Source organism: Solanum dulcamara, chromosome 1 (assembly GCF_947179165.1).
Source record: "Solanum dulcamara chromosome 1, daSolDulc1.2, whole genome shotgun sequence".
Classification (NCBI taxonomy): domain Eukaryota; kingdom Viridiplantae; phylum Streptophyta; class Magnoliopsida; order Solanales; family Solanaceae; genus Solanum; species Solanum dulcamara.
This window is the reverse complement of record NC_077237.1, coordinates 79,303,014-79,324,815: the sequence shown is the minus strand read 5'-3', so window position 1 is coordinate 79,324,815 and position 21,802 is coordinate 79,303,014. Positions and strand designations below refer to the sequence as shown.

At 31.3% G+C, this 21,802-nt stretch overlaps 2 protein-coding genes across 3 annotated transcripts; one reads left to right on the top strand and one right to left on the bottom strand.

Annotated features, from left to right (window-relative positions):
• Nucleotides 1–2,996, top strand: LOC129889226 (uncharacterized). Its single transcript, XM_055964438.1, has 6 exons — nucleotides 1–411; nucleotides 1,278–1,392; nucleotides 1,781–1,862; nucleotides 1,969–2,014; nucleotides 2,198–2,252; nucleotides 2,337–2,996. Exons 1-6 carry the CDS (start codon nucleotides 70–72, stop codon nucleotides 2,513–2,515), a joined length of 819 nt encoding a protein of 272 aa, XP_055820413.1. The 5' UTR covers nucleotides 1–69; the 3' UTR covers nucleotides 2,516–2,996.
• Nucleotides 2,997–3,299: 303 nt separating this feature from the next.
• Nucleotides 3,300–7,167, bottom strand: LOC129889213 (1-aminocyclopropane-1-carboxylate synthase-like). Of its 2 annotated transcripts, none has more exons than XM_055964420.1 (5): nucleotides 6,970–7,167; nucleotides 6,381–6,512; nucleotides 5,880–6,040; nucleotides 3,485–4,386; nucleotides 3,300–3,418 (listed from the first exon to the last, which is right to left on the bottom strand). In XM_055964420.1, the coding sequence occupies exons 1-5, from the start codon at nucleotides 7,138–7,140 to the stop codon at nucleotides 3,300–3,302; spliced, it is 1,485 nt and encodes a 494-aa protein (XP_055820395.1). In that variant the 5' UTR covers nucleotides 7,141–7,167. The 2 variants fall into 2 exon arrangements, with proteins under 2 accessions (XP_055820395.1, XP_055820402.1); XM_055964427.1 differs by having other exon boundaries at nucleotides 3,300–3,408; nucleotides 3,496–4,386.
• Between the last annotated feature and the right edge of the window lie 14,635 nt (nucleotides 7,168–21,802).

Here is a 21,802-nt window from a genome sequence, read left to right as displayed (position 1 = left end):
TTTTCTCCTTTCTAAGGCATTGCATCTATAAAATTATTTGATCTTTCTTCAATTCTGTTATCTATTAACATGGCATTTTCAAGCCAAGTTGGCTGGCAAAGTTTATTGTCCACGCCAGATTTTAGGAGTTGCCAAAGCATTCCGCTATTGAAAGCTCATAATGAGAAAAACGCCAAACTACATGAGCAAAAATTCAATATAGGAAGTATCAGAAGCAGACAGAGGTCCTTGATCGCGCATTGTTCGATGGTGAATCCTGATGTTGTCACAGGCTCATTGTCACCATCCAACACAATTAGAAAGTTGTACTCAAGTATAAACAACAAGGACCTGAACCAACTGGCCATGCTCATATCTGAAGATTGTTTCTTTGATGATTTCTCATTCCCTCAATCATTTCAAGGGAGAAAGGTTTGCCCTTTTTTTTTTAACTATCAATTACATGAATTATACTCTTAATCCAAGTGGCAAAGTTAGAAATTTCGTAAAGGGGTTCAAAATACAATATATATATATATGTCACTTTTCGCTTCGAGAGTACAGTCTAATTTTGATCGTGAATTCGGTAATGAAATCTTTAATTTTTTTTGAAACAAAATTTATTTAATTGGAAACTACGTAAAAAATAGTATAACTCACAATGATTGTCAGTTTAAAATATATGAAAAAATTATGGTCAAAGATAAACTTGTTTGAATCTCGAAATCCAAAAGCTGCCACATAGATTGAGACGGAGGAAGTATATATATAAGTGAGTTTTGATCTATCCTTATATACACCACTATAAAATTTTCCAGCGGAATGTGCTCAATTGAGCTGGATCTAGAATTTTGAGTTTGTGAATTATGGATTACATAAAAGGTAGCTCATTGGATTTTGGGTGAATTAATTAGACAAAATTACAGTACAATGTCTTTGGGTGATCTAATTTAGAAAATTGTCAACAAATATATAGGTTTTATATATTTAAGTATGAATATTCATATTATATACATATAATATATAAAATCAATGTATATATTTTGTATATTTGGGTAGCGCCGTAATTCAGTTTAGCTCATGTGCCAAAATTCAAAGAAGTCCAATTATTTATACATATTAAGTAGATTTCTGAACACAACTATAGAGTTTTGGTGAAAGCTATTGAATTCTGCTGGAATAGTAACTAAATCGGAGCCCCTGCACCCCTAGTGTCCAATTGACCACCACCCTTCAGTCTATGTGGCTCCTCCACTGCTTAATGCAACTCTTCAGCTCCCTTTTACAAATTTATGCAGGAGGCTTTAAACTCTCTGGAGCAACTAACCACAAGCATGGACCAAAACACAGAGTTCAGCATAGACAATATTTATGAAGGTGTTGATCTTACAGCAATAGTAAACTGGCATTTAGGTAATCACTACATCTTAAGTAAACTTAAAAGGACTCATTTCTAATCGGCATAATACATAAACATGTTCTTTAATTTGGCTTGAACTGACATTTATGTCCTCCAATTTTGAGTGTGCATAAATAGACACTTAAACTTGTATAAAATTGAACAAGTAGACACAAACATCCCATGTAACATAATACATGTAGGACTCCACAAGACATAAATTTCCACATAGGACGCATGTGTCTACTTATTCAACGTTATACAATTTTAAATGCATACTTGTGCACATCCAAAGTTGGAGGGCATAGATGTCAATTGAGGTCAAGTTAAAGGGCACGTTTATGTATTATGCTAACCATTTCTAAAAATTTCCAAATTGAAAGAGCATACTTGTTATTACAGAGTGGAAAAAGAAAGAAGTTCCCTTCAGTAGAGGTTGCAGCTACTATGAATTATCAAGAGATGGAGAAAAACTACTCATTAAGTAAAATATGAATCCTTACCTATCAAAAAATCATGTTAAATTTAATTAAACCTCTTACTTCGTCAACACAAGCATAAATACTGAGCAACATATAATGTATATGCAGGAATGCTCAAGTTATTACAGAATCATCTATGAAACCAAAAATTTTGGTATGTCTATCACCACTTTTGCGATATATGTATAAACTCATAGGCGAATCTAGATTTTTTTTCGTTTTTCGATTCTGGACCATACTTCATTTTGCGTACGTACTAAGTTCTGAATAGATTGTTCTACATGTTAAAATGATTTTTTTTTAATACATGCCTTTTCTTGTCCCAATCAAAAATCAGGCACTATTCAATATGGTAACTTCAGTATTCGATGACTTCCCTGAAATCGCCTCGAGTATGTCAATTTCTTCTACTTTTGTTTTTCCACATTTTATAATTGAATAAATTTAAATTTTTGAATTTATTTGGTTCCTTGTAGGAATTTTAAAGAACCACCAAGTTGCTTATCAAGTGTTACTAAATAGTTACAAGTTTGTTGTGCAACCAATCATAAGTCCAATTCTTGCATGGTACAAAAAGTTGTGGACATTAACAATCACCTTTGTTGGATTCACCACCAAGTTAGTGCAGTTCATTATAAAGAATTTCAGACAGTAAGAAGAGAGTTACAAAGCAAGTTCAATATTCACCAGCATGATCATTTGCTTAGGGGTAATTGTACCAACTGTATCAACATGTACAATTTTTTTGTGTGTGAGTAAAATAAAGAAGGCATAATACATAAATATGATCCTTAATATGGCTTCAGTTGGCAGCTATGACCTCTAATTTTACTAATGCACAAGTAAGCACTTTAACTATCCAAAACTTGAACAAATAGACACATTCGTCCTACATGGCATCCTACATGGCAATTTTGTGTCCTATGTGGCGTCCTACGTGTATTATGCCACGTAAGACATGTGTGTCTACTTGTTCAATTTTATACAAGTTTAAGTGTCTACTTGTGCACACCCAAAGTTGGAGGGCATAAATGTGAAATGATTCCAAGTTAAAGGGCATATTAATGTATTAGGCCAATAAAGAATATCAAGTTTGTTTTTCTTTCTAAATTAAAGAAAAGAGATGTAAAAATTAATGAATCTTATTTTAGATAGATTTCATGTTTTTGAATTTGCTCATTCAAGGATAACCAAATTTATGCGTCGATGTTTGATTAAATACAATTTATGTGTCGATGATTGACTAAATACAAAGTTTTAAGAAAAACCACGAAGGAAAATAAAAAATAAATAATTCAGATGATGAGATGAGATGATAAATTGTGTAAACTTTGAAGTCAACTACCCAATGTATTCATTCCTTAAAGTAGAGATTGATGTTAATTAATTAGATGAGCAATTTTTCCTGCTCTTATTACACAAATATTTTTTTTTTCCTTTTAAGTCCTAGCCTTGACCAAAGGTGAAGTCATAGGAGAATGAGGAGAATTCATAAAATCATCTAATCTTCTAAATGGTAAACTAATCTCCAATTTACTCCTCTCACCTCTCCGAGTCTCTAGTTCTGACTCTAGTTCGTTATCTTCTGCTACTGATATTTTTCCTCTGCTGCTACTGGAGCCACTGGATATCAACCTAAGGGATTTCTTGATTCCTTCTTCAATATTACTAATCCCTTTGTGTTGAACCACAAAAATCTTGATCCTTCTTAATGCAACCCTCATAGTTTCATCATCCATATTAGCAAAACAAACTCTAAACCAACCAGGTTCTGAACAATGAAAAGAACAACCTGGTGAAACATTAAGTTTAACATCATTAATAATCATTCTCCAAAGTTCAATTTCACTTTCAAATGTATTTTCCTTAAGTAGACTTCTCAAATCCATCCAACAAAAAAGGCCAGCGTTACTCTTTAACGTGTTAATTCCAAATTGTTCAAGTCCCTTAGTAAACGCCCCATGCCTTTTTGCTAGCCTTTCACGACTCTCGGCAACGAATTTCTCGACGAATGTATCGTCCGATAACATGTTCGATATCAAATACTGCGTTTGCGTCGATACGAGCCCGAAACTGGACATTTTTCGAGCACAATTGGTTACAACATCGTTGTACGAGTAAATAATTCCGATCCTAAATCCGGGAAATCCCAAATCCTTCGATAGACTATAGACGATATGAATTAAATCGCGGTCACATTCAACGTCTTTGTCCATTATTACTTCGGAAATGCTGATGAAATTGGGCTCGTTGAAGACCGTGGCAGCGTAAATTTCGTCGCATACTAGGTGGATATTTTTCTCGTTGATGAACCTTATTGTGTCTTTTAATGTTTCCTTGTCTAAAATTGTGCCTAATGGATTTGATGGATTGTTTAAAAGTAAGCCTTTTATTGTGATGTTGGATTCTTGAGCTTTATTGTATGCATCTTCTAAGGCTTTTCTTGTGACCTTGAAATTGTTAGAGCTTTCACAAATAATAGGATAAAGTTGTACCCTAGTTCTCCATCTCAAATCTCTGTCAAATCTGCAAATTAAAAAAAATTGAAAATACTTCAGTAATTTATTCAATTTTTTGGTCAATTTGTTAAAGAACCAACAATTTGAAGAAAAAAAACAACCAAAATTTGGAATAGAGAATGTTATCAATGAGAAATCTTAGTAGCTCAAGTGAACTTTCACCTTATTGGTAAGGATTTGATTCTCCACCTTATAATCCCCTCCCCCATTTTTTACTTCCCCTACCCCCAATTTTTTTTTAAAAAAGAAATGTTGTCAATATTTTACAAAAATTAGAAAGAACAAAAAGAATATCAAACAAATTAGGATGTATCTTTTAAAATACGATAATTTCCAATAATAATTTGTAGTTTCATATAATTTACTTCCCCTACCCCCAATGTTTTTTAAAAAGAAATGTTGTCAATATTTTACAAAAATTAGAAACAACAAAAAGAATATCAAACAAATTAGGACGGAGATAATAGTATCTTTTACAATACGATAATTTCCAATATTAATTCGTAGTTTCATATAATTAAAGTATTCATGACTTATTCTTTACATTTTGGCGTTTACCTTTTAATTTACTGTTGTAAAATTAGGGTTTGGAGTGAATAAATAAAATTTAATGGATCTATATCATATTAAAGATTCATAATTGTTTGAACACATCATAACTAGGGCTGTACAGGACAAACCGATAAACTGCACAAAACCGACAAACTGAATCAAACTGGAAAAAAAAACCGACTAGTGGTTTGGTTTGACTTGGTTTGGTGTTTGGAAAAACCCCCCGACCATTATAGGGTTGGTTTGGTTTTAACTAAAAAAAGTCAAACCGAACCCAAACCGACCCGATTATAGATATACTACTTTTAAAAATATTTAGTAAAATGTAATTTATAAATATTTTTAAAATTTTTTTCATAATTTTTGTTTTCTTTCTTACATTTAGATTTGGACTTGAGAAGCCCATCTAAATAATATACAAAAAAAAATTATCTTATAAAGTTATATTATAAAGTTAAAACTTCAAATAGTATTCTGCCTCCATTTTTTATGTTGATATTTTATACTAGAACTCTTTTTAAGAAGCACTGCTATGTGTTTTTTATTAGATACTATGAAAATCTCGAGAAATCCGAAAAAACCCGAAAAACCTGGAAAAAAATCCAAAAAACCTGAGAAAAAATGATATCGAAAAACCCGACTTTTATTGGTTTGGTTTGGTTTGGTTTATAAATTTAATAACCCGACACAAATGGTTTGGTTTGGTTTGTAAAAAATCTGAACCAACCCGGTCCATGTACACCCCTAACCACAACGATATATATGCACTTGCTCAAAGTTGTATTGAGTTGGGCATGTCCAACTCACATGTAGTTTTTGAGGAGGTTCGATTTTATGTCCCTTCTTTATGTAATTAATTTTTTGAATCTTAATACACAAGATACGAATCAATATCAAATCACGGTTTTAACTATAAAAAAAGAAAGAAAAAGGTGTTTAATTAATTACCCAGGATAATAGGGAGTAGGAACAAGAAAAGCCTCTCCAGGATCAGCCAAGCAAAAGGCCAGTAATTCATGAGCCCCAGTTGCCCCTCCACTCATAACTATACGTTCCTCATCAAATTTGATTTTGTCACCTCTCACTTTTTCCATGAACCTTGCAACTGCCTGCACACACATATATATATATATATATATATACATACTTCTTATGTTATATTTCATGTGTCTTAGTTTGATATAGAACATATTAGATATAGAACGTGGCAGTCTGGTGCACAAAGGTCAGATGCAGACAATCTATCCTGATGCAAGCATTAGTGATTGCTTCCAGTAGAGCTTGAACCCGTGACCTAGGTCACACAGAGACAACTTTACTGTTGCTCTCAGGACGCGGTCCTTTTATTAGATGTAGAAAGTACTAACATACTTTTTTTTAAATAAAAACTACCCCAAAAGGAAAATTAGACACAAATTCTGGCAAATGTTTTAGGTTTAAAGTTCATACACTTCGAAATTCTGGCAAACCATGATAGTCTTGATAAATTGTAATTTCCTTGAATTCTTCACATCCTCCAGCTGTGCAAATGGAGGCTTTTTGATTGTTCACCACCCATTCTTGAATTAAATCAAAGCAAAGCTACAAGAACAAAAAAAAAGATAACAAAACATAAATTACAATATTTGTCTAGCACAAAGTTTATTTCTTTTCAAAAATAAAAAAGAGAGAATAATTTTGAGAGTTGATTTCTCAAATAGTCATTCAAGTAACTAATACTAATTATTATCTCAGTAATTAAGTCACTTTCTTTTATTAAAGAAAATTGAAATAAAAATAAAATATATGACTTTCTGAGATAATACTTATTAGTTAATCAGCGACAAAAATCAACCCTAACTTTGACACAACAAAAAGTTTCTTTGGAGCTTGTAGTGGTTTTTTTAATAAGTACTTATAACATTTCTATTGCTACATGAGCATGTCATTAATTAGGAGAAATGAAAAGTATTCTAAATATAGAAAAATAACCTTATATAAAATGAGAGTATCATATAGTATGTTGATAATTTAATATATTAATTGTTGATGTTGTTACCTGATTTTCTGCAAGACCCATCTGAATAACCCCATTAGAATTTTGTGTTGGATGGAAAGGATCAATTTCATAAGCCTTCCATCCATCAAAATAGGCTGAGTTTTCTCCATGCCCATTATTGGTTGCTACCTTAGAAAGTAACTCATTGTTGATGTTTGAAATGAACCCCATCTTAATTCCCCTAGTCTTTAATTTATTAATTCTCTAGAGTTCTAATATGTATTATCCTTTGGTAGTTTTTGAATTGTGGAATGGATATCTTATAAGTTCTAGTGCTGTCCTATTTATAATTCTTCAAAAATCTTCTTTTTTTTTAAAGTGGTAAAGAAGTTTCCATGAAGTAAAGTACCTAACCATTCGAAAAAACTATTTTGAGATATTGTGGGCGGCTAATTACTTCTATTATGTGTTAATAGCGCACTGCTTTTGGACTGGATATGGCCCCCATCTTTCCCTAATCTCCTTATACTTTAATTTAATCCCCTACCAAATACAAGTATAATTCACTCTGTGTATATATCAAATTTTTTCGTCCATTTATTTTTGTTTACTATATATTAAAGATATATGTTTATTTTCGCTTATTCAGTTTAGAAAATCAAGAAATAATTTATTACTTTTTTTAATTTATCCTTATTAATTATTAACTATAGTCAACAACAACAACAACAACAACCCAGTGAAATTCCACATCGTGGGGTCTGGGGAGGGTAGAGTGTACGCAGACCTGACTCCTACCAATGTAGGACGGCTGTTTTCGAAAGACCCTCGGCTCAATAAAAGCATAGAAAAAGGTCAGACAAGAATATTAGAGTAAATAAGTAGATAAGTAGATGACGAAAATGGTCCAATTATTAACTATAGTCATTCCCAAAAAAATTGTGTCAAGTCAATTACAGGCAGGTAAAAGTGGTCGGAGGGAACAATATAATTACTACTCTTTTCGTCTCAACTTATTGATACCGTTTGACTTGACACGAAATAAAAAAAGACTTTTGAAATTTGTGGTCTAAAACACTCATTGACCATTTCTGTGGCTCTAAATTATTTCATTAAGAAGAGTAAAATAAAAATTTTAAAGTTAAATTATTTCTAATTATAACAGATTTGTGATATTCTTTTTGAACAAACTAAAAATGAAAGTGTGTCACATTAATCGAGAAAAATGAAATACTTTTGGGGGGATCGTATCTTCAAATGAAGAATATCATTATTCATATTCAAAATATTTCAAGTGCTATTACTTGTGAGGTTCGACATTGTTACAAGAAAGTCAACCAAGTCGTAGATGCCTTGGCAAATGGAGTATTACAAATAAGGAGTTGATTATTTTTGCACATGTTCACCTTCCATCAATAGCCATCGAACCTTGCAGACTTGGTCCCATACAAATGGAGTCCCTAAGGCATAAGCTAGCAGAGAAAGAATTATTTTGTATATAATTGATCCAGTTGAAATGTTATAGCTATTTTTGTCTATCACGCTGGATTTGTATATTTGTGCAAAACTTGTAATATAATTTTTGCATCGCAGCTATTGGCTGCGATCTGGAACAATGGGTCGAGCTTACGCGCCCCTCAACTTTGTAATTTTATTCATAAATTTAAAGGTCACGTCACCATACAGAGATAAAAAAAAAATTAAAAAGTTATTTAAATGTTGGAAAATAAATACTAATACTTAACAATAAGTATAAAACATGTATAAAATGACAAATCATCTCTTGATTTTTAAATTAAACAAATAAAATGAACATTTATTTTAATATAATGGACAAATACAAATGAAGAAGAAAGTAAAATATACCTTCAGGACGAAGTGAATAAGAAAATCAGTATTATGTCATTAAGGAAAAAAGAAGAATTGTTGGTAGTAATTATCATCTTCTTAATTACACACATCTGATATGTTTTTGCTTTAAACACATACTACCTTTGAATTGAATTTAAGCCACACAATTTACATACACGTTGAAGATCATGCTCAAATATATGAAAGGGAAACTCCACTAATTGATTTTTCCATACTTTGTCAAATACATTGATAGCGTAAATAATATTTGTCTTATGAGTATATTTTAACACATTAGTAAAATTAGTTACTTATTTTTCCAATTAATAATCAGAAGCTATGAATTAGAAATTTTTATTCAATTCAAAAACTTACTATGCATGTACAAATTGTTAATTCAAATTCTCTATATGTTTTTGGATGGAGAAACGCTTTCCTAAATAAGGAAAGAATTTGGTATTTTAGGCATTATTGGAGTATTTTTGTGGAACATAATTTTCTTATTTTCTTTCTTTTTTGGGGCCATACACAGAATATTGTGGACTGATTCTCATTTAGGTCTACTTAAATTAAATTTGTCGTCAACGTTAAATAACGTCAACACGCTTAACATTAAATAGGAGTATTGGAAAAAAAAACGTTAAGGGTGTGTTTGGTGCTAAGGAAAATATTTTTCATGAAAAATAAATAATTTTTTAATTATCTTTTTATTATCGGTATGTAAGTAAAAAATATTATCCTACAAGTATTTATATTTAATCTAAATAAATATTATGTGAGATGGGGGAAAAGTGAAAATGAGATTAAAAATATTAAATTAACAAATTGGATTGAATTTAATTTGGGCGGATCAGAACAAGCTGAGTTAACAACCCGCTGAAATAGACTAAAATGTGAGTTGGGATCCAATCCAGTATTATTTTATCAAATATTGTTCAATAGCTATATAAGATCATGCCACATCATCAAAAACTAGTGCTCCTATTGATGGTCCTAAAGATGATGTGCTCGACCAACATGGATTGTGGTGTAGTACTGGTGGAATTGTTTCACTTTTAATTAGAGATCTTGAATTTGAATCTTGGATATGAAGAAAATTTTGTTAGAAGTGTCACTCCCAAATTAATAGGTCATACAGTGCGTGATCTAAATTTATTTGAAGCTCCAATACAAATATCAAACGAGTGTAAGCGAGTGTAAAAGAAATGATGATGTGCTCGACAAACACTGAGTGCAATGCAAAAATTAAAAGAAGTTCGTCAAAAATTAGTCAACGGTTTGGAAAAGTATTGAATTTTGATAATGCACATTAAAGAGGTTTTTATTGTTTAGTCAGTGATTAAAGACAATATAAATATAACAACATGAGTTGTATCGCAATGATGAGATTACTCTATTCTTAATCAGAAGTCTCAAGTTTGAGCCTTTGGGTATGGCGAAAATCTTTTTGGGAGCACCACAACTAAATGAGCCCTACAGTATACGATCCGAATTTAATCGGAACTCCACGGTCTTCGAACACCGGGTGTTAAAAAAAAATAAAAAAAAATATAAATATATTCTTTAATTAATTTCCACACGCTTCTGTGCTGTTATTGATGTTCATTCACTACCAAATCTGCCGGTGTTGGCGTTATAATAAGGAGATGGAGTGTGAAATTATTATTCTCTACTCTCTAGCTCTCACCATTTTTATAATTAATTAGGCTATTTGTATTTTATTAGTTATGGAACCTAGAATCTTAGCTAGCTTGATTTTTGTATATATATATATATAAAAATAGTACTTGAAGAAAATAATTAGAAGAATAGTTAAAAGATAGTTTAAAAAATAAAGTCTTACATCAAAACTTAAATTTGATTAGTTAGTTAAATAGATTTGGATTCTAGAAACTTAATTCTAAAAAATGAAATGTAAAATATATAGTTATAGCAGAGAAGTGTTAGTGAATATTTTCAAACGTCTAAAGGAAAAAGTATTGTCATGTAAATTATTTTAATACGAGAATAAAATGTTGGGATCACTTTTATTTACCAAAGGATTTAAGTTAGTTAGGTAAACGAATTTTGATAGTATGACCTATTATAGTAAGTTGTTATTTGTGTCAGATTATCAATTACTTAATATTTCTAAAATATTTTTATATTATTAGCGTGTGAAACTTTTGAACTCATACGTAAACTTAAAAAATCTTTTAAATATCTTACAAAGGCCGCATGTTTTAATGATTTAGTCCATACTTTTCAAGTGTTACTAATTAAGGGCCTCATTTGCTGCAAATTGATACTTCGCAAAGTTATATGTATTTTGTAAAGACTTATAATTTCTTGCAATAAGTTTATGGTCTATTAGATAAAGAAGAAAAATATTGTCTTGAAGCCATTGTTTCATTCTTTAAGATTTTCTTGCAATATCCATATATATATATATATGTTCTAACATGTCCAATTTGTATATCATATTTTAAGCTTTTAACGTACGAAAAATACAAATAAGGAAACTAAAATTGACTATTAACCAAATCCTAAAAGGGAAAATAATTAGAGAGCATGCATGTGATTCACGATAGGAAAATGCCGTTACATTGTTGGAGTTACACGCGAGATAAGTACTCCTTCATCTTTAACTAGAGTTTTGGACTCAAACCTTGTAAATGAAGTTGTTTTTTAGAGGGAACATTTTACTTCTAAAGTAAATTTTTCGACATGAATTCAAATTAATTCACTCCTAAAACGAATGACTGACACAAAATGTAAAATAAATGGAAAAAAGAGGCCAAATGTTTTATGCAACTAGCCATGTTTTATTCGAAAAAATGGAGAAGGTGAATTGAATTTGATGAGAAGAAAACTGATTAAATGTACACATATTAATGAGTTTGGTAAAAAGATAGAGAAAAAGAAAGTCAAAGTGTCATTCTTTTTGGTCCCCTAGCAAGTTAGATTAAATGTACACATATTAATTGGACTTTTTTATTTATTAATTCTCTTTGTCTAAGTCAATGTTTTGGATTTCAGCCCCACCGTCCACCTTATGAATTTATTAGTATTATATTTTGGACAATTATTATTATAGTAGTGAGAGTCAATAACATCACTAATGCAAAAATTAGCCTTAATAACATAGCACTCTTTCTATTTTAAAATAAGTGATGTTTTCATCTTTTTATTTTATTTCAAACTGTAGTTCGCACAATCAAATAGGCATTAATGATTTTTTTAATGTTATATATATTTAAATAAAGAAGAGTTTTAAACAATCAAGAAAATTTCGAAAAACTATATCTTTTTCAAGATACTTATTAAGTGTAAATTGGTAAAAATACATCTTATTTTCTGAGAATGATCTAGTTTTCTCAAATGGTGTGTCCAAACTAAAAACACCATTTATTTTGAAATGAAGTGAGCACTAAGTATTAACCTCTATCTCAAATTATCTATCATGTTTCTCTTTTTCACGTCCCTTAAAAAAATATAATTAGCTAGGAATAATTTTGACTATCATACTCTTATTTATGTATTAAGATATATAATTTCTTCTTATTGAATATTTACTCGATTTATTTGTGTGTTATCACCTTATGATTGAAATGTTTGTAATATTAATATTTGTCAAAGTTTCACTCAAACATTTGTAGTGGGCTAGAAGCTTCTTTTTTCAGTTTAGCACTCGGTATCTGAAGCTCGTAAAGATTCGATTAAATCTGAATGACGCACTGTAAGACCCATTTCAAAAGTGGTGTTTTCAATAGAATTTTTTTTATATTCAAAACTTGAATTCGAGACCTTTGACACAACCCATATAGTGGGCTAGAAGCTTACGGAACTCAAGAGTTAATTAAACATTATAGCGTGAAAAAGGGGGAGTTGAAAGAAATTTGTGAAAGTTAATTATATATAACTCCAATCATTTGTGCACGACTAAAAATATGATGTGCCTCCAATTAATTAAGTCAACTGTCACGATCCAAAATTTAAAAAACCATGGTTAACTTTCATAATTTGGTCATGGTTACATTATGCCGTTCAATCGAAGACCAACATAATCATTTATGGACATATAATAACAACAACAATACAGTGAAATCTCATAACGTGGGGTATGGGGAGGGTAAAGTGTACGCAGACCTTACTCCTACCAAAGTAGGATGGTTGTTTCCAGGAGACCCTCGACTCAATAAAAGCATTAAAAGAGATTAGATAAGGTTAAGAAGTTACAAAATTCAAAGCGATAAGGTAAAGCAAATAACGAGAGCGATGCAAATAAATAGAGTAAATCAAAGTACAGAAGTAATAGAAAGATAATAGCAGAAATCAGAGCACAAGAAATTATAGTTCGCTAATGCGCCTACTAATAACGTAGAATAACGTGACTATATACTAGCCTTCTACCCTAATGTGGGTCCTATTATGGATATGTGTCAAGTTAATATTGATATTTCTGTATCAAAGTTAGCAAATCAGAAATAATAAAGATAAAAAAAAATATTCGAGTCCACAAAATTCACCGTGTGTCCTTAAGCAATTTAATCTCCTCACTGTACCCGAGGTTATGGATTATTTCCTCCCAGGATAAAACGGATAAACTATTAAAGAAGTAGCGATGTCTCAAACTTCAATAATTTCAGAAAACTCAAAAGTCAGCAATAAATCACACAAAGACTCAACTTTGTTTGTAAGAAAATATATATGCAGAAGAGGGAGAAATTCGATGTTTAAAAATGAGAGAAAAAATCCTCTATTTATAGACAACAAAGGGTAGTGTGAACAGGTTCTCATTGTGGCTTATCGGAAAAGTCACAACCCTTCGCAAAAGTCACAACCTTTTAGAAAAGTCGCAACTCTTCAAAAAAGTCATAATTTTTTGGAAAAGTCACAACCTTTCGAAACGGTCACAACCCTTTAGAAAAGTCACAACTTTTTGGAATGGTCACAACCTTTCGTAAAGATCACAACCTTTCATTCACATTCACACCTTTAAAACCCAACAACACCCCACATGAATGGGAATGGCTATTGTTAAAACATATGCATAAAAAATATGTGATTTGTAAATAAGGATTAATTGTATTTGGATAAGTAGTTTTTCCTTTGAACTTTCCGTGGTGAACATATATCGAATATATTCGATCAATTGGTAGATTTGACAACATAAGTCACACAATCAACCATTTAACTGTTTTTGATTCTCATTGTTTTATTCGTTTCAGCCATGAACACTTCTTGGTTTATACGTACATAGAGAACTGGCCTTACCGGATTCTCCTTGAAGCGGCTTACACTTCATGCTTACATAGGTGATTTCTAAATGTGTTATCCCGTAGATACACCATTTGATATACTCTATATCAAACTTAGAAATCATTAAAAAGTCTTAATACATTTATCCTTGTTACTGAACATTGTCTCATCATGAGAATGGACCATTAGAAATTATTTTGACAATGTTGAACCATTATCAATGACTTTGTTTGATCTCCTTGAACATAGATCTTGGGATCTCCGGTCTTCTAGGTAGAATTACCGCCACGATGATTTGTCCTCGGCCATAGTCCTATTCTCGTTGATGATCTCTTCAACTCCCTCTCTAGTTAGGCCTTTTGTAGGTGGATCTGACACATTATCTTTTGATTTTACATAGTCAATTGTGATAATTCCACTAGAGAGTAATTGTCTAACGATATTGTGTCTTTGTAGTATATGATGAGACTTTTCGTTATATATCATACTACCTGCCCTATATATTGCAATTTGACTATCATAGTGCATGTATACTGGTGCCAAAGACTTGGATAAAAAAAGAATATCTTTCAAGAAATTTCGGAGCCATTGAGATTTTTCACCGATCTTATTTAAAGTGATAAGCTCAGATTTCATTGTAGAGCGAGCGATCTATGTCTGTTTGAAAGATTTTCAATAGACTGCTCCTCTATCAAGAGTAAATACATATTCACTCGTGGATTTTACTTCTTTTGATCCGGTGATCCAATTTGCATCACTATATCCTTTCAGTACTACTGGATATTTGTTATAATGCAAAATATAGTTGTGTATGTTTTAACTACACCAAAACTTTTTTCATTGTCATCCAATGAGTTTATTTGAGTTTATTAGAATTACTCGTGAACCGATTCAGTTTACTAATAGCACATGCTATATCTTATCACGTACAATTCATGATATACATCATACTTCTAAATACTCTTTCATAATTCAATTGTGAATCACTTTCACCTTCATTCTTTTGAAGTACAAAGCTCACATCTATTGGAGTCTTAGAAGTACTAAAATTTAAATTTTTTTTACTTGTGTAAGTACTTTTTCAATATAATGAGACTGTAACAATTCTAAACCTTGTGGGTATCTCCTCCACGAAATATAAATGTTGGCACAAATTTTTGGGATTCCGAGTTTCACCTCTTTTTCATTATTCAGTAGTCATTAAGCTTCAATGGGGGATTATTTCTCTATTGTTTCTTCACGCTTCTTAGTTTTGTAGCAACGGAAAACAACGTTATCAGTGGGTCAAACACCATTGTCAATCAGTAAAGGAGCTCGAAGCTCAAGTTTGAAAAATTAATTTGCTACAAAATGAATTTTATTTCGAGTGGATGATATATCGAAAGAACTAGAACGTCTAGGGAGTTTGAATCTAAAATTTGTGGCTATTTGGATAAGATTTGAGCTAGTTTTTGACTGAATTTCCGTTCTAATTCGTTGAAGTTTGAAGTGACACTCTAGTGTATTGAACTTGTATGAATAATGGATGAAAGTTGTATACATATTGGGGTAGTATTAAATTTTCAAAAAGCAACATGAACTTTATACAAAATTTATATCGATTGTATACATTTTTCATACACGAAAATTATAAGCGAAACTCTAAATTTTGAGCGAGATATACATATTTCATACTAATTTTATACGTGAAAAATATGAGCAAAATTTTAAGCCTTAAACAAGATATACATATTTTATTATTGCACACGAATTATACAAAAAATAAAAATAAAAAATAGGCATCAAGAATTACCATGCATTGCCTTTTATCTATTCTAACTATCTCCATCATATTGGGGAGCAAAATAAGAAAAACTACAAAATTATATTTGATTGTTAAAAAAACAACAATTAGAAGAGGATAAAAAGGCTTTTTTTTCAAAAAAAAAAACAAACAATAGGGACGGCTCAATAGTGTTAAAAAAAGCATGTGTCTTACGCCTTTAACTCTGAGGGGCTCCATTTTTCAACAATAATAGGTTATAAATTATTATTTTTAACAAATATTGAATACTATTTGTAGAAAAAGTAAAATTTTCATATAAAATGAAAGAATTATTAGAAGGAATTTGACATATTTGGAATACTATGTTATGAAAGATAATTTAGAATAAAAATGGTTATATTATCCATTGATTTTTTTTATAAGAAATCAATTATATAAAAGTTATTAACAACTTAAATTTAAGGCCTCCGTTTGATTTTGACTTTAGGCCACTAATCTGCTTGAGTCACTCCTGGCTGTTAAAGTATCTTTAATTTCGTGGAGAAAGCTCATTTTTTTTGGTCAGAGTTCTTTCTTCTTCTTTTTTTTGAAAATACGATATAAGTTGATTAACTTTATTAAAAAGGAAAATTTATCAAAATAGCAACATTTTAGCATTAAATAGGACTCTATAGCTATAATTTACTTAACTATGAATAATAGCAAAATATTAAGGGAGGAGAGAGACGAGCGAGATCTGGAATAGAGAGGAGAGAGTGTATTTTTTCGTTAATTTTGGAGAAAAAAATACAAAACAAACTGATTTTTATCAAAATGAATACATATTAAGAGGAGAGAGGCGAGCGAGATCGAGAGAGGAAGGAGAGAGGATTGTATTTTGTATTTATTTTACATTGTATTCTGTATTTATTTTGTATCAATTGTATTCAAAATACAATAAATTATATTTTATATTTATTTTGCATTGTATTCTGTATTTATTTTGTATCAATTGTATTCGAAATACAACAAATACAATTGTATTCATCCTCTCTTTGATTGGATACAAATACATTTGACAGAGAGAATGAATGCATATTGTATTCGTATGAATACAAATACAATTAATACAAAACAGAATTTTTTGAATAAAATTGAAATAAAATACAAAAAACTCTCACCTATATTTATTGAATACAATTCATACATAATAAATTTGAATATATTTCCTCTTATTGGCAGGAGAGAGAGAAAGACGGCGAGAGAGGAGAGGGCAGGAGAGAGGAGAGATGTAATGACCCATTAGGTCGTTTTGAGACCTAGAGCTTTTTATTTCATAAAAGACTCATTCCGTAAATTTTTAATGGGTATTTTGGACTATTCGATAACTATAGTTATTTAATTAAGAGGTAAATTTAGATAACTTATTTAATTAATGGGCTAAAGTGGTAATATATTTAATACCCTATACCACTTATTTTATATTTATTAAAATAAGTTAATAGATTTTGTCACTTTTAATACAAAGGACTTTAGAAAGGAAAAGAAATTGGAGAAGAACTTACTGGCGGCGTCAACACGAGCGACTGCGAAGGTAAGTATTTCAGAACTTTCAATTGATTGAATACGTAACAAATTGTTAGGTTCACAATTCATTGGTGCAATGTTACTTGAGGACAAGGATAGGGAATACTATATATATATATTACAAATGTAGATTTGGGCACAAAATCTGGTGTCAATGTGTGTATTAAATAAAAAGACATGGGCAAGTAGTCCATGTGTATGAGTCAACTTTTTTTTTCCACAAGGTATATAGTGCTTTTGTACTTTCTGACTAAAGGGTATATAAGTAGCGTTTTGGACAAGTTCCATAAGTAATACTGATTTTCGTGTTTAACTACGGATTGGTATAACTTAGTTTAGATTTCAGATTTTTTTATAGATATCAAATTATGATCCAAGTTTTGATATATTGAGATGTGAAATTAAATGTTAGGTATATTATATTATATGAATATTATTAGAGTAATGAAATTGGAGTAATTGAGGCTTAACCCTAGGCTTGAGTTTTAGGGAATTGATTATAAAGTTGGGTGAGTTGTTGGATCTAGGTTAAACATAAATATAGTATGGGTGTCTACGAACTCGTTTACTTACGAATATTGTATACTTTTTAGATTGGGAACATTCTGAGGCATCGAAGAAAGGAAAATCACCGGTGAATTAGCTTGCTTGACTTCGGTTCTTCAGTTGAGGTAGGTTATGGTTTATTCTATATCATAGATAGACTCTTAATAACGATTGATAGTCATTGAGTAATGTGTGAAGTTTACTATGCATTTAATTATTGGGGTTTGAATGGTTGATATATTATTGTGATTGATCTGCAATCTCAAGACCGTGAAATCCATAATCTTGAACTTATCCTATCAAAAGTAATGCCTTGAATAAAGAAGGCTTAATGAAATATTATTAATGAAGTGAAATGTGATAATAAAGGTGAGTCTCCGATTTTTTTCCGTGAATTAATTATCTAGGGTGCGCCACGATGTTATGAAGGTGTCATTAATGAAAATTTATGGTTTGGAGCAGCCCAAAACGTTACCAAACAGCCCCGAAGTTTCAGCTGCGCTAAGGAGGTTTCCGAGGCGCAATTTTGGCTAATTTTGGCCAATTTCGAGTAAGGTAAAGTTTCTCCTTTAAATTTGGACTTTATGGAATTGTTTTGAAATGTATTAGGTACCTTTTATACTGCTGAAAATATAAAAAAAATCATGGATATGCTCAGCAAAAGAAACAACCTAAATTGAGGTCGTCGTAGTTAAATTATAGTCGAAGTGAGGCGTTGTGTATTTGGAGGCGGCTGCTGGTTGTGTGGTGTGTGTTGCAGGGCCTAAATGAGTTCTAAAAGAGGTGGGGGAGATGCTGTTTGCATCCACACGACCCCCGCTTCGTGCGGTTAAAGGTTTTGCAAAATGGAAACTAGAAACCTCATTTTGGTATCGTAGTTTCGAGCGAGTCGTTTGGAGTTTATATTGCGTAATGTTGCCATGTTATATATATATATATATATATATATATATATATATATATATATATATGAGCTGATGGTTATGTTTTTGGTTGGCTGTAGGTATTAAGGACGTAATTGGAGATTCGGATAGGGCACATTATAGGGGAGGTGCTGTCCGATTTCCATTAACTTCTTAACTAGTCAAAGAACTAGTCGAGAATGCAAGCGAGGGGATGAGTTCTATGAATAATCGTGTGTAACCTAAGGCGCTGAAAAGTCTAAGGTTGTTAATACTCGTATTGATTTCGTGTTACCTAGGTTCAAAGGACGACGAGGCGAACGAGATAAAGAGTAACCCGTAAGAGGTATGTAAGGCCTATTCTTTCTCTTCTTTTGGCATGTCTTAGAGGCAGGTAAAAGGTGATATGATCTCTGAAATAATTTCATTTCTAAGTGTCTCTTATTCACTTTTGGATGATGAATTACTTTCCTAGAACTTTCTATATGTTAAGGAAGTAATGAATGTACAGACTCCTAGTCTTAAAGACTAAAGGATGATAAGTGCTGCCGATTTCATAAGTGACTAGTATTACTTTAGTACATGTCTAGGATCTCTGAGATTCTAATTGATGCAGCCCCAATGGCAACTAGAAGACATGTGAGGTGATCACATTACTACTCTGATCCTCAGACGCTAGCTTATTCTTCTTATACGACCGAGTCTCCAATAATGATTTAAACTACATATAGTTGCTCACTACTCTACTCGTGTATACGGTAACACATCTTTCTCCGAGTCCCGGGCCGGCTACAGATTCGTGCTTAATCTCACTGCATTATTCACCGAGTCCCTCACTAGAGGGCCGGGTACGTATGTATATATATGATGATGTGATGTAATAAGGTGGTGATGGCGCCGGACCTATGATGGTCCTACAGGTATGCTTCCCCGGTTCCCTGAAAGGGCCGGCTATACTGTATAATTTCAGCATGCATGTTTATGATTCTCAGGATTCAGGTACAGGTTCCTTATATGACATTTTATTCCATGCTTCTCTGTGTCAGTTATGTTTCCAGCTATGTTATGCTATATTATGTTTCACATACTCAGTACATATATCGTACTGACCTTCTTTCTTCGGGGGGCTGCGTTCATGCCCGCAGGTACAGATACACCGTTTGGGAATCCGCCAGCATAGGAGTCCCACTCAGCAGTCCGAAAGTGCTCCATTGTGCTGGAGCCTGATTTTGGGTACTAAACCTTATTGTATATATTTGTTTTGCTCACGGGTACGGCGGGGGCCCTGTCCCGCCTTATGTTACTGTTTTCTTACTCTTAGAGGTCTGTGGATACGGATGTGGGTTGTATGTATGTGGGTTGTATATTAGTTGTTTATGAGTTGTGTATGAGTTGCATACGAGTTGTATACGAGTGGTAGATGAGCTGTATTGATATGACTTATGATTTGGGGGCGTTCCCTGTGTCGTGGCGGCCTTGTCGGCTCGCGTATATGCGTGTTATGGAACAACCCTATGCATTACTACAGCCTCGTCGGCTTGTATGTTTTCTTAACTGTTGATGCATTTTGAGTACAAACAGGAGATGGGTTATGTATAGTTGGTAGGGGTACACGCGTGTGTACAGTTCGGGCACCCGTTACGGGCTACGGGGTTGGATCGTGACAGTAGGAGAGGTAAGGGAGAGAAGGGAAGTGTTTGCTGTAATAATAACATATTGCTCTTTTTGATAAATTTTAAAATTCTAGCTATTTTCCATAAATAAGTTATTAATTTTGACTAGTTGGATAATTTTTCCTATTAAGAAAAGGGTGAAAATCATTTTCACCCAGGTTTGTTTTTGAAATCAAACTCCCTCACTTCAACTTTGAACAATAATCAAACTCCCTCCTTTATCCCATGCATTGTCCATTTTACCCTTGTTATATCACATCTATTTGATATCTCTTTATATTATATATAATTTACTTTTTAACATAGATATTTATAATTTTTTCTTTAAGTTCTTTTACATTATGAATAGAGTGATATTTTTAAGAATTTATTACAAAATTTAATATTATTCTTATGATCGTTATTTCAATATAGTATACATTAAGTGTGTGTATACGTATATTTTTTTCTCCACTATTTTACTCTATGCGTTTCATATTACTTGACTCTTCTTGATATATATGACACACATTAAAAAAATTAATCAGATGTGTATTTTACTAAACTAACATTATTAATAATATTTTAAAATCTTAAATTTGACTATTACTACGTTATGCAGTATTTAATACTAAGGTCAAAAATAAAAAGATATTAAAAATATTTTAAATTTCATAAATTGGACAAGTAAATTAAAACAACTATTTTTAGAATGAGGACCAAGTCATATAAATGGCGGTTGATATTTTCTTCTATATAAATAAATAAGTTTTGATTGACATTGATGAGGTATTACATAAATTATAATATAAAATAACTTAACATCTAAATAATACAATCTTTAAAAATTTGTCCTTAATGAAATTAATTATTTGTATTTCCTACATTAAAATATATTTGTATAGTTATTATTCTCTGCTATTTTCACTTGTATAAATAAATATTAGAGTTTTGATTATTATTAATAAAATTAATTTTCTCATTATGCTAATTTACTTCATTATAGAACATCATTAACTTATATACTTAATTAAAAAAATTACTTTTTTTTCCAAAATATAATATTTATGCTTTATGAAAAAATTGTTACATTAAATAAAAAAATGAAAATATCATGATTTTTAAAAAAGTAAAAAAAATTAATAACGAAAGGATATAATAGGCATTTAAAAAATTTAATTAGGATAAATGGGGGAGTTTGATTATTATTCAAAATTGAGGGGGAAGTTTGAATTTAAAAAGCAAAGTAGGGGGGGGATGAAAATGATTTCCACCCATTAAAAAATAAAGAAAGATGAGTAACTTAACTAAACAATTTTACTAAATCGAGTGAATATTTAAGAAATTTACTGGGAAAATTATCAAATTAG

What these genes read in the sequence shown, in the direction of transcription:
- LOC129889226 (XM_055964438.1), top strand. Translation starts at nt 70, where the DNA reads ATGGCATTTTCAAGCCAAGTTGGCTGGCAAAGTTTATTGTCCACGCCA. An exon ending in AATCATTTCAAGGGAGAAAG is followed by an intron (nt 412 to 1,277) that starts GTTTGCCCTTTT and finishes AAATTTATGCAG; the next exon opens with GAGGCTTTAAACTCTCTGGA. An exon ending in CTTCCCTGAAATCGCCTCGA is followed by an intron (nt 2,253 to 2,336) that starts GTATGTCAATTT and finishes GGTTCCTTGTAG; the next exon opens with GAATTTTAAAGAACCACCAA.
- LOC129889213 (XM_055964420.1), bottom strand. Translation starts at nt 7,140, where the DNA reads ATGGGGTTCATTTCAAACATCAACAATGAGTTACTTTCTAAGGTAGCA. An exon ending in GTTTGCCAGAATTTCGAAGT is followed by an intron (nt 6,041 to 6,380) that starts GTATGAACTTTA and finishes ATGTGTGTGCAG; the next exon opens with GCAGTTGCAAGGTTCATGGA. An exon ending in ATCCCTTAGGTTGATATCCA is followed by an intron (nt 3,419 to 3,484) that starts GTGGCTCCAGTA and finishes AGTCAGAACTAG; the next exon opens with AGACTCGGAGAGGTGAGAGG.